Here is a 20,951-nt window from a genome sequence, read left to right as displayed (position 1 = left end):
CCAACCACACATGTAGTTTAGTCCAGTATATTTTTTTCTTCAATACATGTCCACCACACATATGTTAGTACGAGCCAAGTGTCTGGAGACATTTCCAACATTTAACTGATTTGTCTTTGAACATCTTCGCCAATCTTGCTGGTGTCAAATGCCATCTATAAAATATATTATAAAAATTCTCATTATATGTGTTTTGACATTGTTAATTTATAATTTCTATTCCATAATTGCTGCCATTTAGCTAGTATTACTAGAACCAAAAAAAAATTGTCCATCATTGTTTCCTTCATTTGTTCTTTTTTTAACAATACTCAATAAATAGCTATACAATTTTTTAATAATCCTCTCTTCTGTTCTGTGTATGTGTGTGTGTATGTATTCAATTATATGTATATACGCACGCACGCACGCACACACCTAGGTATATACATATATTCAATGTAGCCTTCTAAGAACTAATAACAGCACACACATTTTTTTTAGAAAATTAAAAAAAGAGAATGGAGAAAAATAAATGTTGGGATCCCTTGAGAAGTCAGTTTAATTAGATGACAAACAGTACATTACAAAATAAAACAATTCCCAAACATTCTGGATTGTTCCGCCTTTTTCAACTGTTCCACATTGTCCCTTTAAAGTTCCTGTCTAGGAATTAAAAGCAATTTAAAACTGGGTTAATTGCATAGCTGCCATGCTGGAACCAATGTAATTCCTTGCTTGCTGCGGCCCTGATCCCCTTTCCTGGAGTCAAGAAAGACACAGACAAACAAAAAATGTTCTGCAAAACAGAGTATAATGTCCCTGCAGACTTTTAAAGAAAAAAATAGGTATGAGTACTTGGGACATTCAGCTCATAATTGGCAGGTAAGCAGGTACTGGATACGTATCCATTTCTCATTCAAAACCTTGCTGACAATTTTGAATTGAAGAACCAGCACCTTTTCCCCCCTGTCAGTCATTTAGAAAAATGTATGTTTTCCTTTTCCATGGCAATTATCAAGCAACTTTCACAAGTCAGTTGAGAACCTTCTGAGCTAATAAACCAAATGTAAATCATCAGCCATAGGCTGTATTGTGATCTTAGCACTCTCTCTTTTATTCTGCATGTTTGGGAAACACTATGAAAATAAGCATTTTATTGAGAACTTGATGGATTAAGATATCCGGCTGTTTGGAATTGGATTAGAGGCCCACAAGTTTAGCAGGCCTGTAAAAGAACTTGTGTTGTTCCTTATCTTTATTGGAACTACTGCAAAGAAACAGCCTCTCAACAAGGATTTACTTCAGCACTTAAAACTGTGATGAATGTAAGGAATGTCCAAAAAAAAAAAAAAATGCTAAGAGTCCAATGGAGAAAGGTTATTCAAGGCTCTCAGCATTTTGCTTCCCACTTTCTACTACAAAGGCAGAGAAATCCATAGTCCCATTCAAAATTCCTCGAGAAAAGTTCTAGCCTGCCTATAATTCTGAAACCAATACTAGATTATTTGGCTAAGCAAACAAAAGAAGCTTCTGAATACTTTCCACCCACAGTTTCTTTAGGGAATACCAGAGAAGCTTCTAATATCACAGTAATCAACAGAGTGTAAACATGCCAATGTCTAACAAAAAATGTAGCCAAAGGATGAAGGACCATGCTACACAACCTTAATACATAAATTCTCTTTGTTTGCAGTTGCAGTCTTCAGCCATGACTGAACCATTTCATTAATACCTTATTCTACCATACAAGCTGTTTAACTAAATCGGCTGGCTGGGGGAATTCAGGGTAGGGGGCTGGAAGTATACGCATCTTAAAAGTTGCTGACATTGAGAAACATTGATCTGACGGTTCTCACTGAAATACTATAGGAATTATCTAGTAAATTTGGTTGGTACTTTTGAAACTTATCTTCAGCTGTTTTCTGGAACGTAAAAGTCTTCAGATATGCTTCTAAGGATATAAAGGAGGTAATTAAATAAAAGTCATATTCTTTCACATGATGAAGATGTTTTATCTAGAAGAGGTTGACCAAATATGTATCAGTGGGAATTTCAAATGGAAAGTTATTTTTACTATCAAATCTTAAAGAAGAAATAAGTGATCCAGAATATTTTTTGTCCATGATTCAATATTTTACTCTTTTGTATTTATTATTATAGCCCTACCAAAGACTACACATATATTTTATTTTTGTACTTTGAATATCATTTAATTTAGCTGAAGATCAATAATTATGACTGGGAATTTTAATCAAGTTTTCAGTCATTGAATCTTCTTAATGTTGTTCCAGCTAATTGTATTTAATGTTCATAATAAGTATTAAAACTTTTATGTTGAATTTTAATTTGATAGATATATGACAACTGTAGAGTCCTTCGTGGTATTTGATCTTGGTTGTTACTTCCATAGGTTTCATCAGAAACCTATGGAAGTAACATCAGATATCAAATAACATCAGATATACAACTTTTAAATTCCTTGCACACACACACACTTTCTCCAAACTGTACCAGTTTTGTTTCTCACATGACTATTATTTTAGTATTTCAATTTTAGTCATTCAGGCAAATAGGTCCTACAATATCCAATCAAGCTCTAGTAACATAGTGACTATAAGAGAAGATCATCATATTTTTTTTCAGTGAGGTATTCAAATGGCATTTGATAAAATATTTTATAACACATATCTAACAAAACTTTTAATATTTTCAAAATATAACAGATACTTTAAGACAGGGGTCCCCAACCCCCGAGCCATGGCCCATTCGGGACATGGACATGTGAGCAGCTGGCCAGTGCAGACAGTTCAACTTGCACAAGTGGCGGGTCAGCACACACAGCTTGTCTTGCTCATATTTTTGTCCCACTACTGGTCGGTGCATACTAGTATATGCTGATTCCCCTCTCCCCCGTCAGACTGGTGAGCCATAACAATTGGGGACTGCTACTGTAAGAGTTTGATGATTACCTGAAATGTTTTTAAAGCATATATTTATGGATATATTACTGTTTCTTCTTTAGGGAGAGAAGAATAAAAAATAAATAAATATTGGAAAATAAAATTAAGGAACTTTAGAATGTAAAACAACCAGAATTAATTAAAGTTGCTAAACTGGAACTTAGTTTTCTGGTATAGACTAATAATGAATTGCATTCTGAGAATAAGAGGAAATAAATGGTAAATTATAGCCGTCTGGAATGAAATAGCAACAATAAAATAGTATTATTTCAACTATTAAGGATGCAGTAAGTATATAATGACTCTAATTAATCAGCAGTTTGTTTAGTAAAATCTATAATGCTAAGTCAAATATTACTGAGCAAAGCTATTCTTATTTCAAATGATGACAAAGCTGCTTAGTTACCTGTACTGTACATGTATACCAGTAGAAAATAATAGACACTATTACATCTTTATAAATAGTTTTATCATATGGGACTAAGGATGCCTTTTAAACCTATTTTTTAATGTTTATTGGACATCTCACAATGTATTTTTAAAAATTGGGCTATCAAATTAATTTTGCTGCAATTGTGAAAAGGAGAGTATTCTTGTAAAATATACTTTGTCCCACAAATCTACTGATTTGGTTCAATTAATATTATGCTTCTTAATTAGATTTTGACAACAGTGAATGTGAGTCTGAATTGTATAAGAAAAATTTGGAATTGTCAGGGGCAAGAAATCAGAAGCCATGCTTATGCCCAAAATGAGTAAGAATTTATTCCCTGCTATCTCTAAACAAGAATCTGAACTACTAGTGTTCAAGACAAATTGGTGGTAGCTAAATGTCGATGGAATTCAATGAGGATTGGACTCCTGTGGGCACAAAGGGAGTCCAAACTGATGACATGCTTGGCCCCTCCCTCAGACTCAGCCCAGTCATCTCTTACAGATATATACTTCATTATATACACATTTCTTAAGAATGGGATGCAGCATAATATGACTGCTCTTTTATGATTAACAGTTGTACAATTTGAAATCTTTGATTCATGATACTTATGTGGACTTTTGGAAAGACTGATCAATTTCATGTGGTCATGATTTAACAGTGTTTAAAAATGAAAGTATTTCCTATTTATGTCTTGTCTTTTTAATTTTTTGTAAATCAAATGTGAGTTTATTTAAGGACCTTATTTGGAACTGATAGTTCAAGATCAAGCTTGAGGAATTGTAATTAAAATAGAGAATCTAGCTTCCAAAACAAAGCAAATATACTAAGTACTTTAATGCATCTTGCCCAGGATAGACCATATATGAATAAGTTCATGAAAAGCTCAATATTCTGGTTATGGATAACAGCTTTCAGCACTTTTTCCAAAGATACAATGTCACTAAATTTACAGTCAAAAATCCAACCAAATGAAAAAATAAGCTTGGCAAATAAAATCATTTTAAACATTATTCACTTTAAAATGACCAATTTAGCAAGCGAAATGCTGGTCAAAAACTATGCAGCAAACTAGTAAGATGGAGGTCAAATGACATCCTGTTGCAATTCAGAAAAGCCATGTAATTGGCTATTCTGACAAATCTTGGGCTTGATATGTGATATAATTGTTTTGTCTAGCAGTGGGATATTTGTGTAGTACCATATTATAGTATGTTCCTTGATATAGAGTTGGAAGTTGTATTCCATTATGTATTGTTTCAAACTAAATGTAAACTGCTCAGAGATAGCATAAGATAAACAATAATTTGATCAGGGACAGCAGCTTTCTTTTGAAAAGAAAGCCAGGAAAAAGGATTTTATGAACAAATCATTGGGAAACTAGGATGGGAGAAAATATATATTCAGGTATGCTAAACTAAAACTATTTGCTATAAAAGCAAATAACATTCAACACTTGTGAATGTTTATGCTGACTTATGCACAAAAAATGCAGCTTGCAAATGATCTTAAACAATACAAATAAAAAAGCAATTTGTATAATGAGTACAATAAAAGTCAGCACATGCAATTGATATATATATATATATATGTGTGTGTGTGTGTTGCATTTGTGCTGATTATATATATATATATATATATATATATATATATATATATATATATATATATATATATATATATATATATATATATACACACACACACATATATACATATATATATATATATACACACACACACACACACACACACACACACACACATATATATACATATACTGAGTCGAGGTGGCGCAGTGGTTAAATGCAGCACTGCAGGCTACTTCAGCTGACTGCAGTTTGGCTGTTCAAATCTCACCGGCTCAGGGTTGACTCAGCCTTCCATCCTTCCGGGGTGGGTAAAATGAGGACCCAGATTGTTGTTAGGGGCAATATGCTGACTCTGTAAACCGCCTAGAGAGGGCTGAAAGCCCTATGAAGCGGTATATAAGTCTAACTGCTATTGCTATACACACACACACACACACACACACATATATTTCAAAGGCTATATACCTCAGAATTAAATTAAGCTATTTGTCATTCCAGGTCTGCGTAGGAAAAGCACTAGACACACGACTTTTGGAAAATTCTCTTTGCCTCTCTTTTATTCCACAGTAGAAACATGGAAGCAGCCAAAGGTGGTATAATAAAAATGTGTGAGTAGCTATTTCAGCAGACAAACATAAAGCAGCATTGATTTGTTTAAACACAGACCACGCAGCAGTCTATGCGAAGAATTTTCTAAGCAAATGGAAAAACTTACAGTATTTTTTATTGGGAATGGTACATTTGATTTACTACTCAATTTATTTTCTTAATGAGAATATAGTCTATTATTTGGGCACCAACTTTTACACATTTAAGTCCTGAATTGTGTAAAAATGCATTTCCTTCCCCAGCAAAGAAAAACATATAGCTTTTGGACTAAGCATATTTCTCTATTTGAAATGTATTTATGTTCCTACTTTTCAGCCTACAACAATCCCCCCCACCAAAGAAGCTTAGAATCTATCTAGGGCAGTGGTCACTAACTGGGGATCCGTGAGAAAATTTTGGTGGTCCACAGAAAAATTGTTTGCATTTTTTATATTGCACTAAATACTATTTATCTTTTTAAAAATTCATATCAGTGGTTTTAAAATTATTTAAAATTATGGGATTAAAAATTATGAATTTAGTGGTCCCTGATGTCCCAAGGGTTGGTGACCTTTCGGACCTCAGGGCTATTTCTAAATGATTTTCCCAGACAAGAGTGGATAGCAAAGATTTCGTGGAAGATTCAATAGAATATGTCATTTGCTTGTCTTCCTCTACTTTTAGAAAGCCTTCCTATTTTATCCGGACACGGACGGACATCCCAAATTAAAAGCATCGCCTAAAAAACCAGCCAGGACTTTTCGTCACAAGATCACCTAAGAAGTAAACCAGCTCTTAGAGAAGTGATAAAGACCGAGTATTAAGCGCGAGAATTTGGAAGAGTTTAGCGATTCGACTGAAATCTTTGCTCAGCCACGCAGTTTGCTGAACGTTCCGACCTTCCAGCTATACTGTGCAGGAAAAGAAATCACCCTTTACCGACTCGATATCTATTATATATAATATAATGATCGAAGGCAAACGTGAAAGAGAGTTCCGTGGTCCAAGCTTCGTTAACACTAGAAGTAGCTACCTAACTTTCGCGGCAGGGCACCCCTCTGCCAGCCTTCCGGGCGCCGCGTGGCAAAAATCTCCCGTGGAGAGAGCGGGGGGGGGGAGGCGGCGTCAATCTTGCCAAAGAACCTCTCTCGAGCTCCCTTCGGCTACAACCCGATCTTGCTCGCTCTCACCGGAAGTCCCCGCCTAGTGACACGGAAACGAAAAGAAATCCGTAGCTGGGAAACGTCGTTTCCTTCTCCAAGATGGCGGCGCCCAGAGTGTCATGTTGAAAGAAATGAAGGGCAGGCTAAGCGTCGGTGCCGGAGCCGGTTCTTCCGTTATCCGCTTTACCTCAGGTTAAGGCCGGCTCTGAGATTGAAACGCCTAAACTCAAAACGCTTTTGTTCATTTCGCGGCAGTTGGAGGCGGGTTGCCTGAAGGTAACACTGTGTGGGAAAGGTCGATGCTTCGGACTTGCTTGCTTGCTTCCAACTCACTGGATTTATTTCCCCACAGAAGCTGTGGGATTAGAGTGATTGACCCGAGAGATGCTTCTTCCTCCCATTATTTTCTCTTCGTCAGATTTCTGCTTTTCCTCCGGATGTTTCAAAGGGTGATTGGAGGTCAAGATCGTATTTTTAGGCTGAACCGCTGCTTCTTTCATTGCTTTTCAAGGCACCGTAAACTCAGAGGTTTCAATCTGAGATCATCCGCCGACAGCTGTTAAACTCTAGCTAATAAGAGGCGATAAACCGTTATTAAAGACAAGGGAACGATTTTCGATTCATAGTATATTGCTTATCCTGAATCGAGTTCTAGATCCCGGTGACAGCAGGGACCAATAGTAGCCATCTTGATCGGTCCTAAGATTAAATCAAAGCTCTTGCAAGGATTTTTTGGAGGGCGGGGAGAATCCATTTGTTTCTGCGATATTTATGCAATCGTCAATCTTGACAAACATATTTTTTCACACTAAAATATTAATCTCCTTAATCTGTATTGCTAATTGGTGAAAGTAAAACTTTTAATAATGCAAATGTTTTAAGTTTTCCCTTCACTGTGAAAGAAAAAATTCATTTTAAAATGTCTATGGGCTAAAAGAGTGTCTCTCTGCTTCCTGGAGACATGTTCCATTAAATACCAGTAAACTTTTAATACTTACACTATGTAAAAATTAACACATACCGGTACTTAGAAGCATATTTTATGCCTTTGAGTCAGTTTTTGACTTCTGACATTAGTATCATTAAGTCCCCACAGGTTTCTTGGCAATATTTCAAAAGTGAATTGCCATTGGTTCCTTCCTGGGACTGAGACAGAGTAACTGGCTCAAGGTCAAACAGCAGGCTTTGTACATAAAATACAATTGGAACTCACGGTTTCTAGTTTTCTACCCGGGTTATTTAACCACTATATCAAACTAACTCTCAAGCATATTTTTTGTATATATAAAATTTAGAGGGGGTCATTGGTACTCGGAGCTTGCTTTTTTTCTGATGATGTTATTTAGTTTGGATAATGAAAATATCTTCAAGAAAACAAACAAGCTCAGAGAACACCAAGGACACCCTACCTCTACCCCATTTCAACCATGAGCTATAAATATTCTCCTTTATTGATATATAGTTATTAAAAGGAACTTTTTAGTTTGAGATTACTGAAACTGCTTTAGCAGAACTACGATATATGAGCAGGAACACATACTTTGGATGCCTTTTTTACTCTGACAGTTAAAAAGCTGAAATTTTATGGTTGCTTTATATCATACCAAGTAATTTTTAAGTTTTGTAATAAACATGTTGCAGCTGGTTAAACAATAAAATAAAACAATCCTGATAATGTTCAGTACTTTTATGAGCTACTTTTAAGCAAATGCTTGATTAATTGTAAACAATTTTGTAGCCAATGGGACTAGTAAAAGAACTTAGCTTGGTTTTTTCAAAATAAATACTAAATGATTTTCCTTTGTATTTGGTAAATTGTATGTAATTTTTTTTTTAAATCTTATTTCTTTTGTGCATTTTTCTCTTGCTATTTGAAGATCTATATAATTTGGTTTTAGGAAATGCAAAATGTCATGCACAGAACAACTATTTTTGAAATGGTTTACCTCCGAATTGAAGTGTGTGGTTGATATAAATTGAAACAGTCCAGCTATAGTCTAAAACATAGCCATTCTTGCACAAGTGTTGTGGTTTAGGAATGGAGAAAACACTAAAAACATTGGCAGTGACAACTGAGGAAAAGTAGGGAAAGAAATATACTGGCAGGCAGGACACTAGGACATATCACCCTAGGATGGAGACAATAGCAGCCAAGAGAAGGGAAAATTCTGCAAAGATCAGGGAGAAATAGGCTGCTGAGATAATACATTGGGGCATTAGTTCTGACAATTGAGAGAAGGCAGAAGGAGGTGTAAAGAGAAAAAATTGTGAAGATCAATGCAAGGTTAGGTTGGTTCCTAGTTTGCTTGTATTTGATAAAACTATTAAACCAGTGTTATTTGAGAGAGCATCTGGTGTATAATGGTTGCCATTGAGATTAGGTACTATGAGTAAAGGGTTTCTATTGCATATTTTTCCATTTAATATGCTTTTCAATTTGTATTTTATTGTTTTATAGTTTTTATTTATATTATTTTAGGTAAACTGCTGGGAATAGCACTGTGAAGAAATAATATACCAATGCTATTAAATAAATGGCTTGTGTCAATGGTAGAAGGGAAGGAAGAAAAAATGGATGCTGGAAAGCATGTGGGCTGGTGAGGTAAACTGTCTTCAGAATAGTTTCATGGAAGAAGGGAAATATATATGCTAGTCTTACCTTTCTTGCATTGGTATCCCTGTTGACTTTATTTAGGCAACTGAGATCAGCAAAGAAGTTTTTAATTTTATTTTGTTGTACAGTGGTTCATATAGGATGGCTTGGCAGAACTTATTCTGCATTATGTTTGATATATACACCTATAGTTTCTGTGATATTTATTGTAAAAGTTTTTTTAAAGAATAATTCTCTTTTGCAGGAAAATTTTTGCAGCACATCCAAGAAAAAACATCATGCAACAGATGCCATGCAAGTTCGCATGTTTCTTTAGAGTTGTCAAAATAAAGGGAGTTACATTTCAACAGCTGAATTTCTTCAGGCGAAAAGTAAGCTTATATAACATTGCATACCACCTCAAAAGCTGGAATTGATTATACCTATACAATTTCTGGATTGATTAATTATGAGCCATTATGTCATTGTCAACTCTTAGCAACAACATAAATGAACCATCTGGCCTTTTAAGCCTTTCCTCAGTTTGCCCATCACCGTTGTAATTGAGTCCATTCACTTTGCTGCTGTTTGTCCTCTTCTGTCTTTGCCTGCACATTTTCTTTATGCTCATATCCACTTGGATATGATGGCACTTCAGTATTTGGAATTTACAAATAGAGATGAAAATACATACGTTAAATATCCCAAGAAAAAGTAGCACTGGGGTAGAATTAAATTGTTGTTGCCCTTGGGTTATATTTCAGTCACATCATCCAGGGATTAGATTTGTATAGCAAGGAAGAATTGTAATTTATTTAAGGTAGCATTCATGTGTGGTGTATAGAATGTAGCTAGAAAAACATCTTTTACTTTTCTGTATATTTCTGTAAGCCAAATGGGTGGTGTTTAATGATTCACAGAGTATTAAAGTTGAAACATTCAACTCTGAAACAAGAATTTAAGGTACTCTTAGTAATAATCTTGCATTAGTGTTGTAAAATATAAAATAGCTGTAAGATAAATATTTCTGGATGTGTTACTAGGGATAAAAAGCTTCCATGAAATTATAATACATAAATTAAATAATAAAATATGACTTTTTCAGAAGCATATAGAAAGTGAAAAGTGTGATTTAAAATGGCTGTTTTACAAAAAAAAACCCTTTTTCTTTTCCAGTATGTAATGCAGCATAAGAAAGCACTTTTACAGCAAGCAAAGCTGAAGCCAGCATCAGCAGTATCGCCTTGCCTGGAAGGACAGCGTTCAAGTGAAGAGACAATGATTGTCCATGAGATGAAATCAATTTCACCTCTTCTGCCTGCCTTCTCAGAGAAACCAGTGATGAATGAAGAAACACTGAAGTTGACGGCAGCTACTACTGTTGCAAAAACTGTGGAAGAATCATCATCAAAAGAAGAAAAAGATTGGAAAGAAATAAAATTAAATGTGGATACTTTACCTAACATTTTGGCTCGTTTGACCAAAATTAAACTTACAGGTAGGTCTTTTTTTTTTCTTTTATGGAACTGGTTTATTACATGTATTTTCTTCTTTGCATTTTTTTATTTTGATTTTTCAATCATTTTTAAAAAAGTTCTGCAGCCTCATAAAGTGACTTAGCGTTGAGTTACCCAAAATTTGGTAAAAGTGGTTTATCTTAGACAGTGACACACAAACCCATTACCCAATCACAACAGGGACATTTAAATTTATTTTACCTACATTGGGTAAAAAGGACATTTAAATTAGCAGTTGTGGATAATGAAGGAAAAAGTTTGGAAAGCACTGATTTCATCTTACATCTATTTAGAAAAACAAAGAGCTCCAAATTCAGTAATCATGTTTGGCATTATAACCTTATCTATTGTTAATCACCATGTAAGAAAATGAGTTGGTGTCCGTATTCTCACATAAAGAGGCAAAGTTACAGATTTCCATTTTTTTGTGCTTTCAATTGTTCATTACAAAATACCACAAACAGTATTATTTATTTATTTCCATTGCCAAGATATATGGTCATAAAGCAGAGCATTATGTGCTTAGCAGTGAACATTCCAGCACTAGCATTGCCATGATTAAGTGAATCATCTTTAATCATTAAATGAGGTCCTCTTGTGATTGCAACTTCTAATTTCTTGCTGGCTTCGTTCATTGTCTTTGCTTATGGGAGAGTCTCAAATTGTAATCATATGACTATGGGACACTGGGATGGTCAAAAATACAGGCCAACTGGCAAATGTCTGTTTTGCAGTCATGCAAATGTAGGGTTCTGTAACCCCTGGAACTTTAGGAACCAACTGTAAGTACCACATATAGCAATGTTGTAAGTTTATGTTTGCTGACTGAGTGGTTAACTGAGAATCACCTATATTTTTTGGGGTGGTGGTCTTGAGATGTTGAAAAACGGAGAAGGGTAACAGAGATCTTTATGCATTCAAATATTTTTGCTTCATGGAGATAAATATATTTGAATGCATGAAGAATTACAAATTAATTTTATTTAGAAATAAGTTGAGAATAGTACCGTAATTGGCTTGTCTTTGTGAATAGCTATTTTGGAGCAGATACAGTGGCTTATTTCAATTATCAAGTCCTACTTCCACATTGCATTTAGGTTTCGGACAAGATAGTTGTTCATATCAATTGCACTCTGAGAAACAGGTATTCAATTTAGTGATAAATGCTGTGTTCCCACATTTGTGTTTACAGTTCAAAAATAATTTGAATCTTCTGTGAGTAGCAAAAATAAAAGTATGGATTCTAGCAACTCTTTACATAATATCTAATCCTGGTTTAACATATATTTTAGTGAATGGTTACATAAATTATCAAAATTTGTGACATGATATAGCAAGTTAGAGAAAAGGTTAGGTTTGCAGAGGCTTGTGTAATAATGATCCTGATTTAGTATTATGAGTGAATGTTGATAGCATTACAGTGTGCAGTTTTTTCAAGACCATTTTTGTTGTTTTTTTTTTAAAAAAAGTTTTGTTTACATTTGGTTCAGATACTGTCAATTGTGAGAATATTTTAAGAATATGAATTCCTTCTAATGTTCATGATGTAACTGCCAGCGAAACAACCATATAACTAGAAACAAATTTAGATTTACTGTGTAAACAAATTGAGTCTCTTACCACCAACGTTACTCTTACAGTGTTTCAGTGAGCAAAGTGTGAACGTGCAAGAAGAAAAATATTGATGCAGACATTTTTTTTGTAGCTTTCCTTGGGGAAATATTAAAATTTAGAATACTGTGATGAAATTCTCCAACTATTCTCATTAAAGAAAAACTATACTTTTTTTCTTATTTTTGCTACACATTTATCATAAAATTCGTGATAATGGTTTGTTTGCAGGGTTGTATGATGAAGAATACCACGACTTAGTTGGAGGCCTTTGAGACAGTAGGCTAAAGAGGGGGGGGGGAAGAGACAAGACATAGCAAATATTGCTTGTAGCCCCAGAATTTCCAACCCCATAAACTCTCTAGTTCTTTTAGACCTCTTAATGACATTTGACTATAGATAATCCTTGACTTAAAAGCACAATTGAGCCTAAAATGTATATTGCTAAATGAGATATTTATTAAGTGAGTTTTGCCCCATTTTACAAATTTTCTTGCCACATTTGATAAATGAATCACTGCAGTTGATAAATTAGTAACATGGTTGTTAAGTGAATATGGATTTGCTGTTGAGTTTGCTTGTCAGAAGGGTTCACAAAAGGTGATCACATGACCTCAGGACACTGCAAACATCATAAATATGAACCAGTTGTCAAGCATACAAATGTAAATCACATGACCACAAGGATGCTGCAATGGACACAAATGTGGAAATGATCATAAGTCACTTTTTTCAGTGATGTGGTAATTTTGAACAGTCACTAAATGAATTGTTGTAAGTCGAGGAAGCTCATACTTACAAGTGTTGGTAAGTATGAGCACAGGTATTCCTCATTTACTGACCATTTGTTCAGAAACCATTTGAAGTTACCATAGTGCTAAAAAAATAACTCTATGGGCCATTTACAATCTTTGCACTATACCTTAATTACGTGATCACCATTACAGTCAGTATAATATTGTCCTGTGCCGGACCTGCATTTTCCCCCCTTTTTTCTCCCTTCACAGGGAGCAGATTTATTGGAAAGAAAGGGATTGCAGGAGAGCCCAGGGCTGGAATCTGTGGGAAAATTATGCAAGAATCTTACAGGTTTGTTTTGAAATCTTTTCCTTTCCAGTCAATTTCAAATAGGAGCAAACAGTTTATAACCCAATTCGGACCAGAATTTCTATTGCTAAGGGAGGTGATCATTAAATGAAACATACCTCATTTTACAACCTTTTTTTTTTGCAATGGTCATTAAATCAATCACATGATCATTAAGTGAGGCTGGCTTCCCTCATTGACTTTGCTCATCAGGAGCTGGCTATGAAGGTTGAGAATTGTGATCATGTGACTCTGTGAAAGATATGCTGGTTGCCAAGCTTCCAAAATTTTGATCAGAGAACTGTGGAGATGCTGCAATGGTTATAAGTGCAAGGACACGGTCATAAGTCATTTTTTTCTTTTGATATGTTTAAAATAGCAAACAGTTTTCTCACTTGAAATTCCTCTCCAGTTTCTCTGCTCTGAAGTGTGGGGAATAAGGGTCAGGCAAAGGAGAAATTGCCGACACAGATTGCTTGCTTTTTTCCCCTCCTCTGCAGAGCAGAGAAATTGGAGAGGAGAGAAAGAGAGTTCAAGAAAGCATGTTGTTTGCATAGTGCACTCAGTGCCTAGCCTCAAGTTGTGATTGGTTGCATTGCTTTGGTGTATACAAAATACAAAAGGGCGAAGGAGTGGCTAGAAGACAAACAGATGCTGAAAGTGAGAAAGTGGGTAGTCTTTTCAACCGGAAAGCACAGGGATGGTCACTTGATTTCCCTATTTTTGAGTGCTAGCATTGGAATTACCAATCCCAAATAGAGTCTTCAAGTAAGGATCACAAGTAGTATGCTATGTTGGTTCCACTGCTGCCTAACTGAATGGATTTAGTTGGGGGCGGGAAGCTGAAATGTAATCCGAGCGGTTCCTTTATTTCAATAAGATTCAGAATAACAGAGTTGGAAGGGCCTTGACCAACCCCCTGCTCAAGCAGGAGACCTTTTAGCATGGGTGTCAAACTCGCTGTGTCACTTTGCTGTACTGTGATGTTTCGCCACGTCTTTCCCATTTACAGAGCTGGGATGGGCGTGGTCTGCGTGTGATGCATCTGGCCCTCAGGCCTACCAGTTTAACATCCCTGCCCTATACCATTTCTGAAAAGTGGCTGTCAGGTCTCTTCTTGAAAGCCTCCAGTAATGAAGCATCCTCAACTTCTGAAGGCAAGCTGTTCCATTGGTTAATTGTTCTCCTTGTCAGACATTTCTCCTTATTTCTTGGTTGAATCTCTCCTTGATCAGTTTCCATCCATTGTTCCTTGTCTTGCCTTTGGATGCTTTGGAAAGTAGGTGCTGCACCACAGGGACTGGATAGGGGTTTGCCTGGAGACCAAGGTTGATGGTGGACTTGTAGTCAGCGCAGATCCTGATGGACCCGTAGGCCTTGACAGGGACCACTATTGGGGTCTCCCATCGCAAGTGGTCGACAGGTTCCAGGCTTGTCAAGTTCTGCATCCACCTTGGGCCGCAAGGCAAAAGGCACCCTGCGGGCCTTCAGCCTAATAGGGGCAACCTGGGGGTCTAGGTTGAGGGAGATAGGGGCAACCTGGGGGTCTAGGTTGAGGGAGATAGGGGTACCCTTGTACTCCCCCAGCTTACCATCAAAAACATCAGCATACTCTGCCAGGATGTCTTCGATGCCAGGGGGTGTGTCCACTGTGAGATGCACCCAAGAGGTGGAGAGGCCTAATGGGGAAAACCAATCCAGGCCCAGCTTCTGGACCACCAAAACAGGCTGGCAGCAAACCAGCCCCCATACTCCACCCGCACCACATAGCAACCCAGGGTAGGAATCTGAGTCCCCTGGTAGTCCCGTAAAACAGTGTCCGGTGGAGACAGCTGGGACTTCGGGAAAAGGTTGCCCATGAGAAGAGGGAACGGGAGGACCCTGAGTCCACCTCCATTATGCAAGGCGACCCCTCGAGGAGGAGGGACAGAGTTATCTTTTTAGAGCCGGCCGTCACCTGGCTGACCAATTCTGCAGGGGTGGCAGGGAGGCCCTTGTCAATGGCAAAGAAGTCGCGGCGGCGCTGCTGACAGTGGGGTTGCTGGCTCCGCGGTGGTGCAGGTTGGCCATAGGACAGCTGAGGAACTTTGGGCTGCGGATGTAGCGGCAGGGTGGCCCGGAAGACTTGCGCTAGGTGCCCCTTGTTGCAGCGGTGGCACACGGACGCTTTAAAGGGGCAGGATGCCCGGGCATGGTGCCTCCGCAACCTAGGCAAGCGGCCACTGCATCAGCAGAGCAGGACGGCACCTGCGGCTGTCATCTAGGAATGGCCCTCAGGCGGTCGACCTGGTCCTCCTCGTCAGGGTCAGGCAGTGGCACCAGCTCGTCAGTAAGGCAAGCCCGGTGCGCAGGCAGAGGAGGAGGAGGCAGGAATCTGGCCATTTCAGCAGTAGCTTGCTCGGACAGCTCCGCTGCCCTTGCCTCGTCCACGGCTTGCGGCAGGGTGATGTCAGCCTTCGCCAGGAGCCGCCGCTTAAGCCGGATGTCCCACACTCCACACACAAATTGCTCGACGAGGTTGTCATCTAGGTCTAGAAATTCACATTGAATCGCCATGGTTCAAGGGACTGGAGGAACTGGCTAACTGATTCAGTCTCTTTTTGAACACACTGCCGAAAGGCATAGCAGCGAGCAATCTTAGAAGGGGTAGGGGCATAGTGGTTCTTCAGCCAGGCCATCAGCTCGTCCCAGCCCAGCTCGTAAACTGGCCTCGGAGCCACAAAAGCGCGGGCCGTGCCAAACATTTCGGGACCGCAGGCACTAAGAAAAAAACTGCACTTGCGTGCCAGCGAGTATCTCTGCCTGTTGTTCGCTATCAGAAAACACTCGAAGCGCTTCAAGAACCCAGCCCACAACTCGCCAGCAGTTCCAAAAAGAGCGAACGGAGGCATAGCAGCCATGGCTCGAGCAGCTAAGTCTTCTCGGCAGCGTGAGAGAGACAAAAAAACCCAAATTCTGTCTCTGTCTTAGGCTGTTAATCAGAGCCTGTGGATCCCATCCTCGTCGCCAGTGAAGTGGACCGAGGAAGAATGAGGCAGGAGGTTCCTGAGGTAAAATTATCAGCGCTTTATTTCAATAGAACTGAGCAGTAGACTGGCTAGCGGTAGATCGGGACTCCGCCCTGCTTGACAGCAATTTATACGGAGCTGTCAAGCAGGGAGGCCAATAGGCACACGTCTGACAGCCCGCGCTCAGCCAGCCGTGCCTTAGCCAATCAGGCGCGGCCTGGCTGTTGCTGCTGCTCACCATCGTCACCCACCGCGGGGCCTTCCGTTGTCACCGCCTCCAATTCGGCGTTTCCGTTGCCCCGGGGATCTTCCAGAGCCTCATGGAGCAGCTGCTCCATGGACTCCCTGGCCTTGTCCCCTACTTCGATGACGTCCTGATCGCTGCTACCAGCCGCTCAGGGGTCATCAAAGTACTTCGGAAGGTCTTCAACCGTTTTAGGGGCGCGGGACTTAAATTAAAGCGTAGCAAATGCTCCTTTGCTGTGCCTAAGGTGGAATTCCTGGGCTTCATGTTTGACGCCCAGAGAATCCACCCTACATCCTCTAAAGTTGCTGCCATCAGGAACACCTCTGCGCCCACCTCCAATGCGGAGCTGCAAGCATTCCTTGGTCTTTTAAATTTTTACGTGCCTTTCTTGCCGCACAAGGCATCACCAGCTGAGCCGCTGCATCGGTTGCTCGATCGATCCACGGCCTGGCACTGGGGCAGCCGCGAAGCGCATGCGTTCGCGGCTGTCAAAGCCATGCTGACGTCAGAGGCAGTCTTAGTCCAATACAGTGACAAGATGCCGCTGACGTTGGCATGTGACGCCTCCCCTGTTGGTCTGGGGGCTGTTCTGAGCCATGTCCTCCCAAATGTCTCAGAAGCTCCCGTGGCTTTTTATTCCCGGACACTCTCCTCGGCTGAGAGGAACTACAGCCAGATTGACAAGGAGGCTCTGGCTGCGGTGTCCGAGATTAAAAAATTCCATGACTATCTTTACGGTCGGCACTTTACTCTCTACACTGACCACAAGCCTCTCCTTTACTCTCTACACTGACCACAAGCCTCTCCTTGGGCTTCTGGCCGGTGACAGGCTGACCCCTCCCATCCTGTCTCCCAGGATGACCCGCTGGATGGAGTTTTTTGCAGCGTATTCATATACACTGAGATACCGTCCTGGCAAGCAGCTGGGGCACGCCGATGCTCTTAGCCATTACCCCCTTCCCTGCGCTGACCCGCAGCCAGTCCCTTGCCTCTCGGTCCTGTCCATTGCGGACCTCGACCTTTCTCTGTCAGCCACTGATGTGGCAGCCCACTCTGAAGCCGACCCTGTCCTCTCGCTTGTCATGGCATGGGTCCTGAGGGGCTGGCCTACAGGGGGGCGGTCTCTCAGGAGTTCCGCCCCTTTAAGATCCGTCAGTTGGAGCTGTCCCTGCACTGTGGGTGCCTGTTGTGGGGCAGCAGGGTTATCATTCCTCCCTCCCTCCGCCACCAAGTTCTCTCGTCTCCATGCAGACCACCCCAGGTCGTGCACATGAAGGCGCTCGCCCAGAGTTATGTCTGGTGGCCCCGCCTGGATGATGAGATTGAGAGCTAGGTAGGGAGGTGTGTGCCCTGCCAAGTGTCCCTTCCTGCTCTCCCCTCCGCCTCCCCCCGGGAGTGGGAGTTGCCCAGAGGGTCTTGGTCCCATCTGCACCTCGATTTTGGGGGTCCCTTCCACGGCCAGATGTTCCTGGTGGTTGTGGATGCGTACTCTCGATGAGTGGAGTTAGTGCTCACGTCCCCCACCCCAGGTGAGAGTACGGTGCCGGCCTTGCGGCGCCTCTTTGCCACACATGGCTTGCCAGACGTCATAGTGTCTGACAATGGTCCGCAATTCTCATCCACGACGTTCAAGGAATTCCTGGCTGCGCAAGGGATCCGCCACGCGCCAGTCCCCCTTACCATCCGGCCAGCAATGGCCAGGCGGAGAGGGCGGTCCGGTCAGCCAAGGAGGCTTTAGGCCGCTTGGACCGTGGTGACTGGCCGGCAAGGGTGGCTGCTTACCTTATGGCCCAGCATTCCACTCCTTGCCCCATCATGCAGAGCCCTGCGGCGCTACTGATGGGCCGGCGCCTGTGGACTACCCTGGATAGATTGCACCCTATCTATTCAGGGGATCAGCCTGGCAACCTGGGGGCCCCTTCCCGCTTCAGGGTGGGGAACTTGGTCTGGGCCAGAAGCTACTCTGGGGATCCTCGGTGGGTGCCTGCCACCGTTACCGAAATAACTGGTCCCTGTTCCTACAGGGTCCACCTACCAGATGGCACTGAGTGGCGGCGCCATGTGGACCAACTAAGGCACCACCACCCTCCAGAGGCCTTGACTTAATCCGACCCGCAGTGTTGCCCAGCAGCCAGTCTCAGGCCCGCCGCCGCTTGCAGCCTCCGTTCCACATGAGGCCTTACCCAGGTCAGGCCTCTCCTGCCCAGTTACCGTTTCCCGGCAACCTCATGCACCTCCTCAAACCGACCTCGCATTTCCCAGTTCGCCCGACATAGGCCTTCCACCGCCAGGCCTCCCCAATCCTTTCGCCACATACCAGCAAGTTTGTATTACCCCCCCTGTTCAGACCGCGCCCCCGCTGCCCGGCCTACCTCTTCCTGGGATTCCGCCCTCCAGACTAGGCCTTCGTGATGTCACCTGGAGCTCCACTCCTTCCGGGGAGGAGCTGCTACATGGACGTCTTACTTCTCCAGTGACGCCTCCTGAACTGAGGCGTTCGGGGTGTGTCCACCGCCATCCGCCTATCTTCGTGAGTACGCATGCGCCACGTTTCCGCATGCGCCCTTGCTAGGGGGGAAGAAGTGTTTAGTCCTCGCGCCTACAACTGACAGCCAGAAATAGCCAGGCCGCGCCTGATTGGCTAAGGCGTGGCTAGCTGAGCGTGGGCTGTCAGACGCATGCCTATTGGCCTCCCTGCTTGACAGCTCCATATAAATAGCTGTCAAGCAGGGCGGAGTCCCAATCTACCACTAGCCAGTCTACTGTTCAGTTCTATTGAAATAAAGTGCTGTTAACTTTACCTCAGGAGCCTCCTGCCTCGTTCTTCATCGGCCCACTTCAGTTCCGCTCCTCTCTGTGACAAAGACTTAAGTCAAAGTAAGTCAAGTCTCTGTGACAGCTCTTCAAACATTGGAACACTGCTATCATGTCTCCACTGGTCCTTCTCTTCACTAGACTAGCCATGCTCAGTTCTCACAACTGTTCTTCATATGTTTTAGCAATCCAGGCTCCTATTTTGATTCATGCCTTTTACTCTTACTTTTTAGCCATATGAAACCTTTGGGGGATGTCAATCAGCTGGATAGGATGAAATGGTAATATTCAGGTTTACATCATTACCCAGGCCATAGTGGGGATCCTGTGGAAGTTTTGATCCAATATCTGGGGCTGTGAAGTACAAGTAGGCCAGACTAAAAATCCAATGCCATATAACTCAGGACTATTACTGTAACAACTATAGGAACAAAATCTTACAAGGCTGAATGTGCTTCTCGCTTCCCTCATAGGGAAGGGCTTGCCTGAGGCATTTCCAAAACTAATTCCTTGCCCTTGGCCCCAGCCCTGTTGTACTGACCATTACCTTGGTAGTGACTCTTCCACCTGTCATTCAAGGCCATTTCTTATGCTGTATGCAGGAAAGAACAAACTGAAATTAAACCCTTATAAATAGGGGTACTATTTTTAAAACTTGATCCAATTATTGTTAGGCTGAGGTTATTACTGTGAATAAAATAACAGTGCCAGACAACAGTGTTCTTTAAGGAACACCTTTGTGACTGAGGAGTCATCCTAGATCCATAATTATTACTAGATACACAAGTGGAAGGCCGGGTAGGGGATGTTTCCATAATTTTAGCTGGTGTGTCAGTTATAGTTCTGTTTGGAGGTCCTGATAACAATCACCCATAAATTTATCAGCTCTAGCAAGGACTGGTGAATTATATTTTACGTGGGCCTGCCTTTAGGGAGTGACTGATAGGAAACTGTAGTTAGTACATAATGCAGAAGCCCATCTTCTGGTGAGTGAAAGCCTCTGGGATTTTATATATAATACCAATGTTGAGATACTTTACTGATTGCCATTCAGTTTCCAAATGCAATTCAGATTGTAAGTTGTCACCTCTGGAGCACTATGTGCCTCAATTCCTAATTACTTGGAAAATTTCCTACTCGGAATAGAATATTATTCCCTATTAGGAAGCTTAAGACTTGAGATTCAGGGAAGAAGAGTTGAGGAAACAATGCTTCTTGAATATACTTTCCGGACAGAGAGTCTTCCAGACAAAGAGGCTTCCGTACAGAGAAGCTTCCAGCAGCCGGCCCACAACCATACAGTGTACTCCTAGAGCGGCCACTGCTGGAAGACTCGTCAGCCGAGTTTTGGAGT

General features: G+C 41.1%; 1 protein-coding gene across 3 annotated transcripts in view; it reads left to right on the top strand.

Moving 5' to 3' along the window:
• Window positions 1-6,805: 6,805 nt before the first annotated feature.
• The window catches only part of COX10 (cytochrome c oxidase assembly factor heme A:farnesyltransferase COX10), a 113,750-nt gene continuing 99,604 nt past the window's right edge, over window positions 6,806-20,951 (top strand). The window contains exons 1-3 of one of the 3 annotated variants that reach the window (XM_087709814.1): window positions 6,806-6,997; window positions 9,580-9,706; window positions 10,491-10,812. In XM_087709814.1, the coding sequence (XP_087565940.1) occupies window positions 9,614-9,706; window positions 10,491-10,812 (415 nt within the window). In that variant the 5' untranslated portion in view covers window positions 6,806-6,997; window positions 9,580-9,613. Of the gene's footprint in view, window positions 6,998-7,028; window positions 7,181-9,579; window positions 9,707-10,490; window positions 10,813-20,951 lie in introns of those variants that run through there. The other 2 variants (XM_087709815.1, XM_087709816.1) reach the window with 2 other exon arrangements.

This window comes from Thamnophis sirtalis, unplaced genomic scaffold (genome assembly GCF_051295495.1).
Source record: "Thamnophis sirtalis isolate CommonGarterSnake01/CBP01778 unplaced genomic scaffold, rThaSir2_p1.2 scaffold_3, whole genome shotgun sequence".
In the NCBI taxonomy this organism is placed as follows: domain Eukaryota; kingdom Metazoa; phylum Chordata; class Lepidosauria; order Squamata; family Natricidae; genus Thamnophis; species Thamnophis sirtalis.
This window is presented reverse-complemented; position numbering and strand designations above follow the sequence as displayed.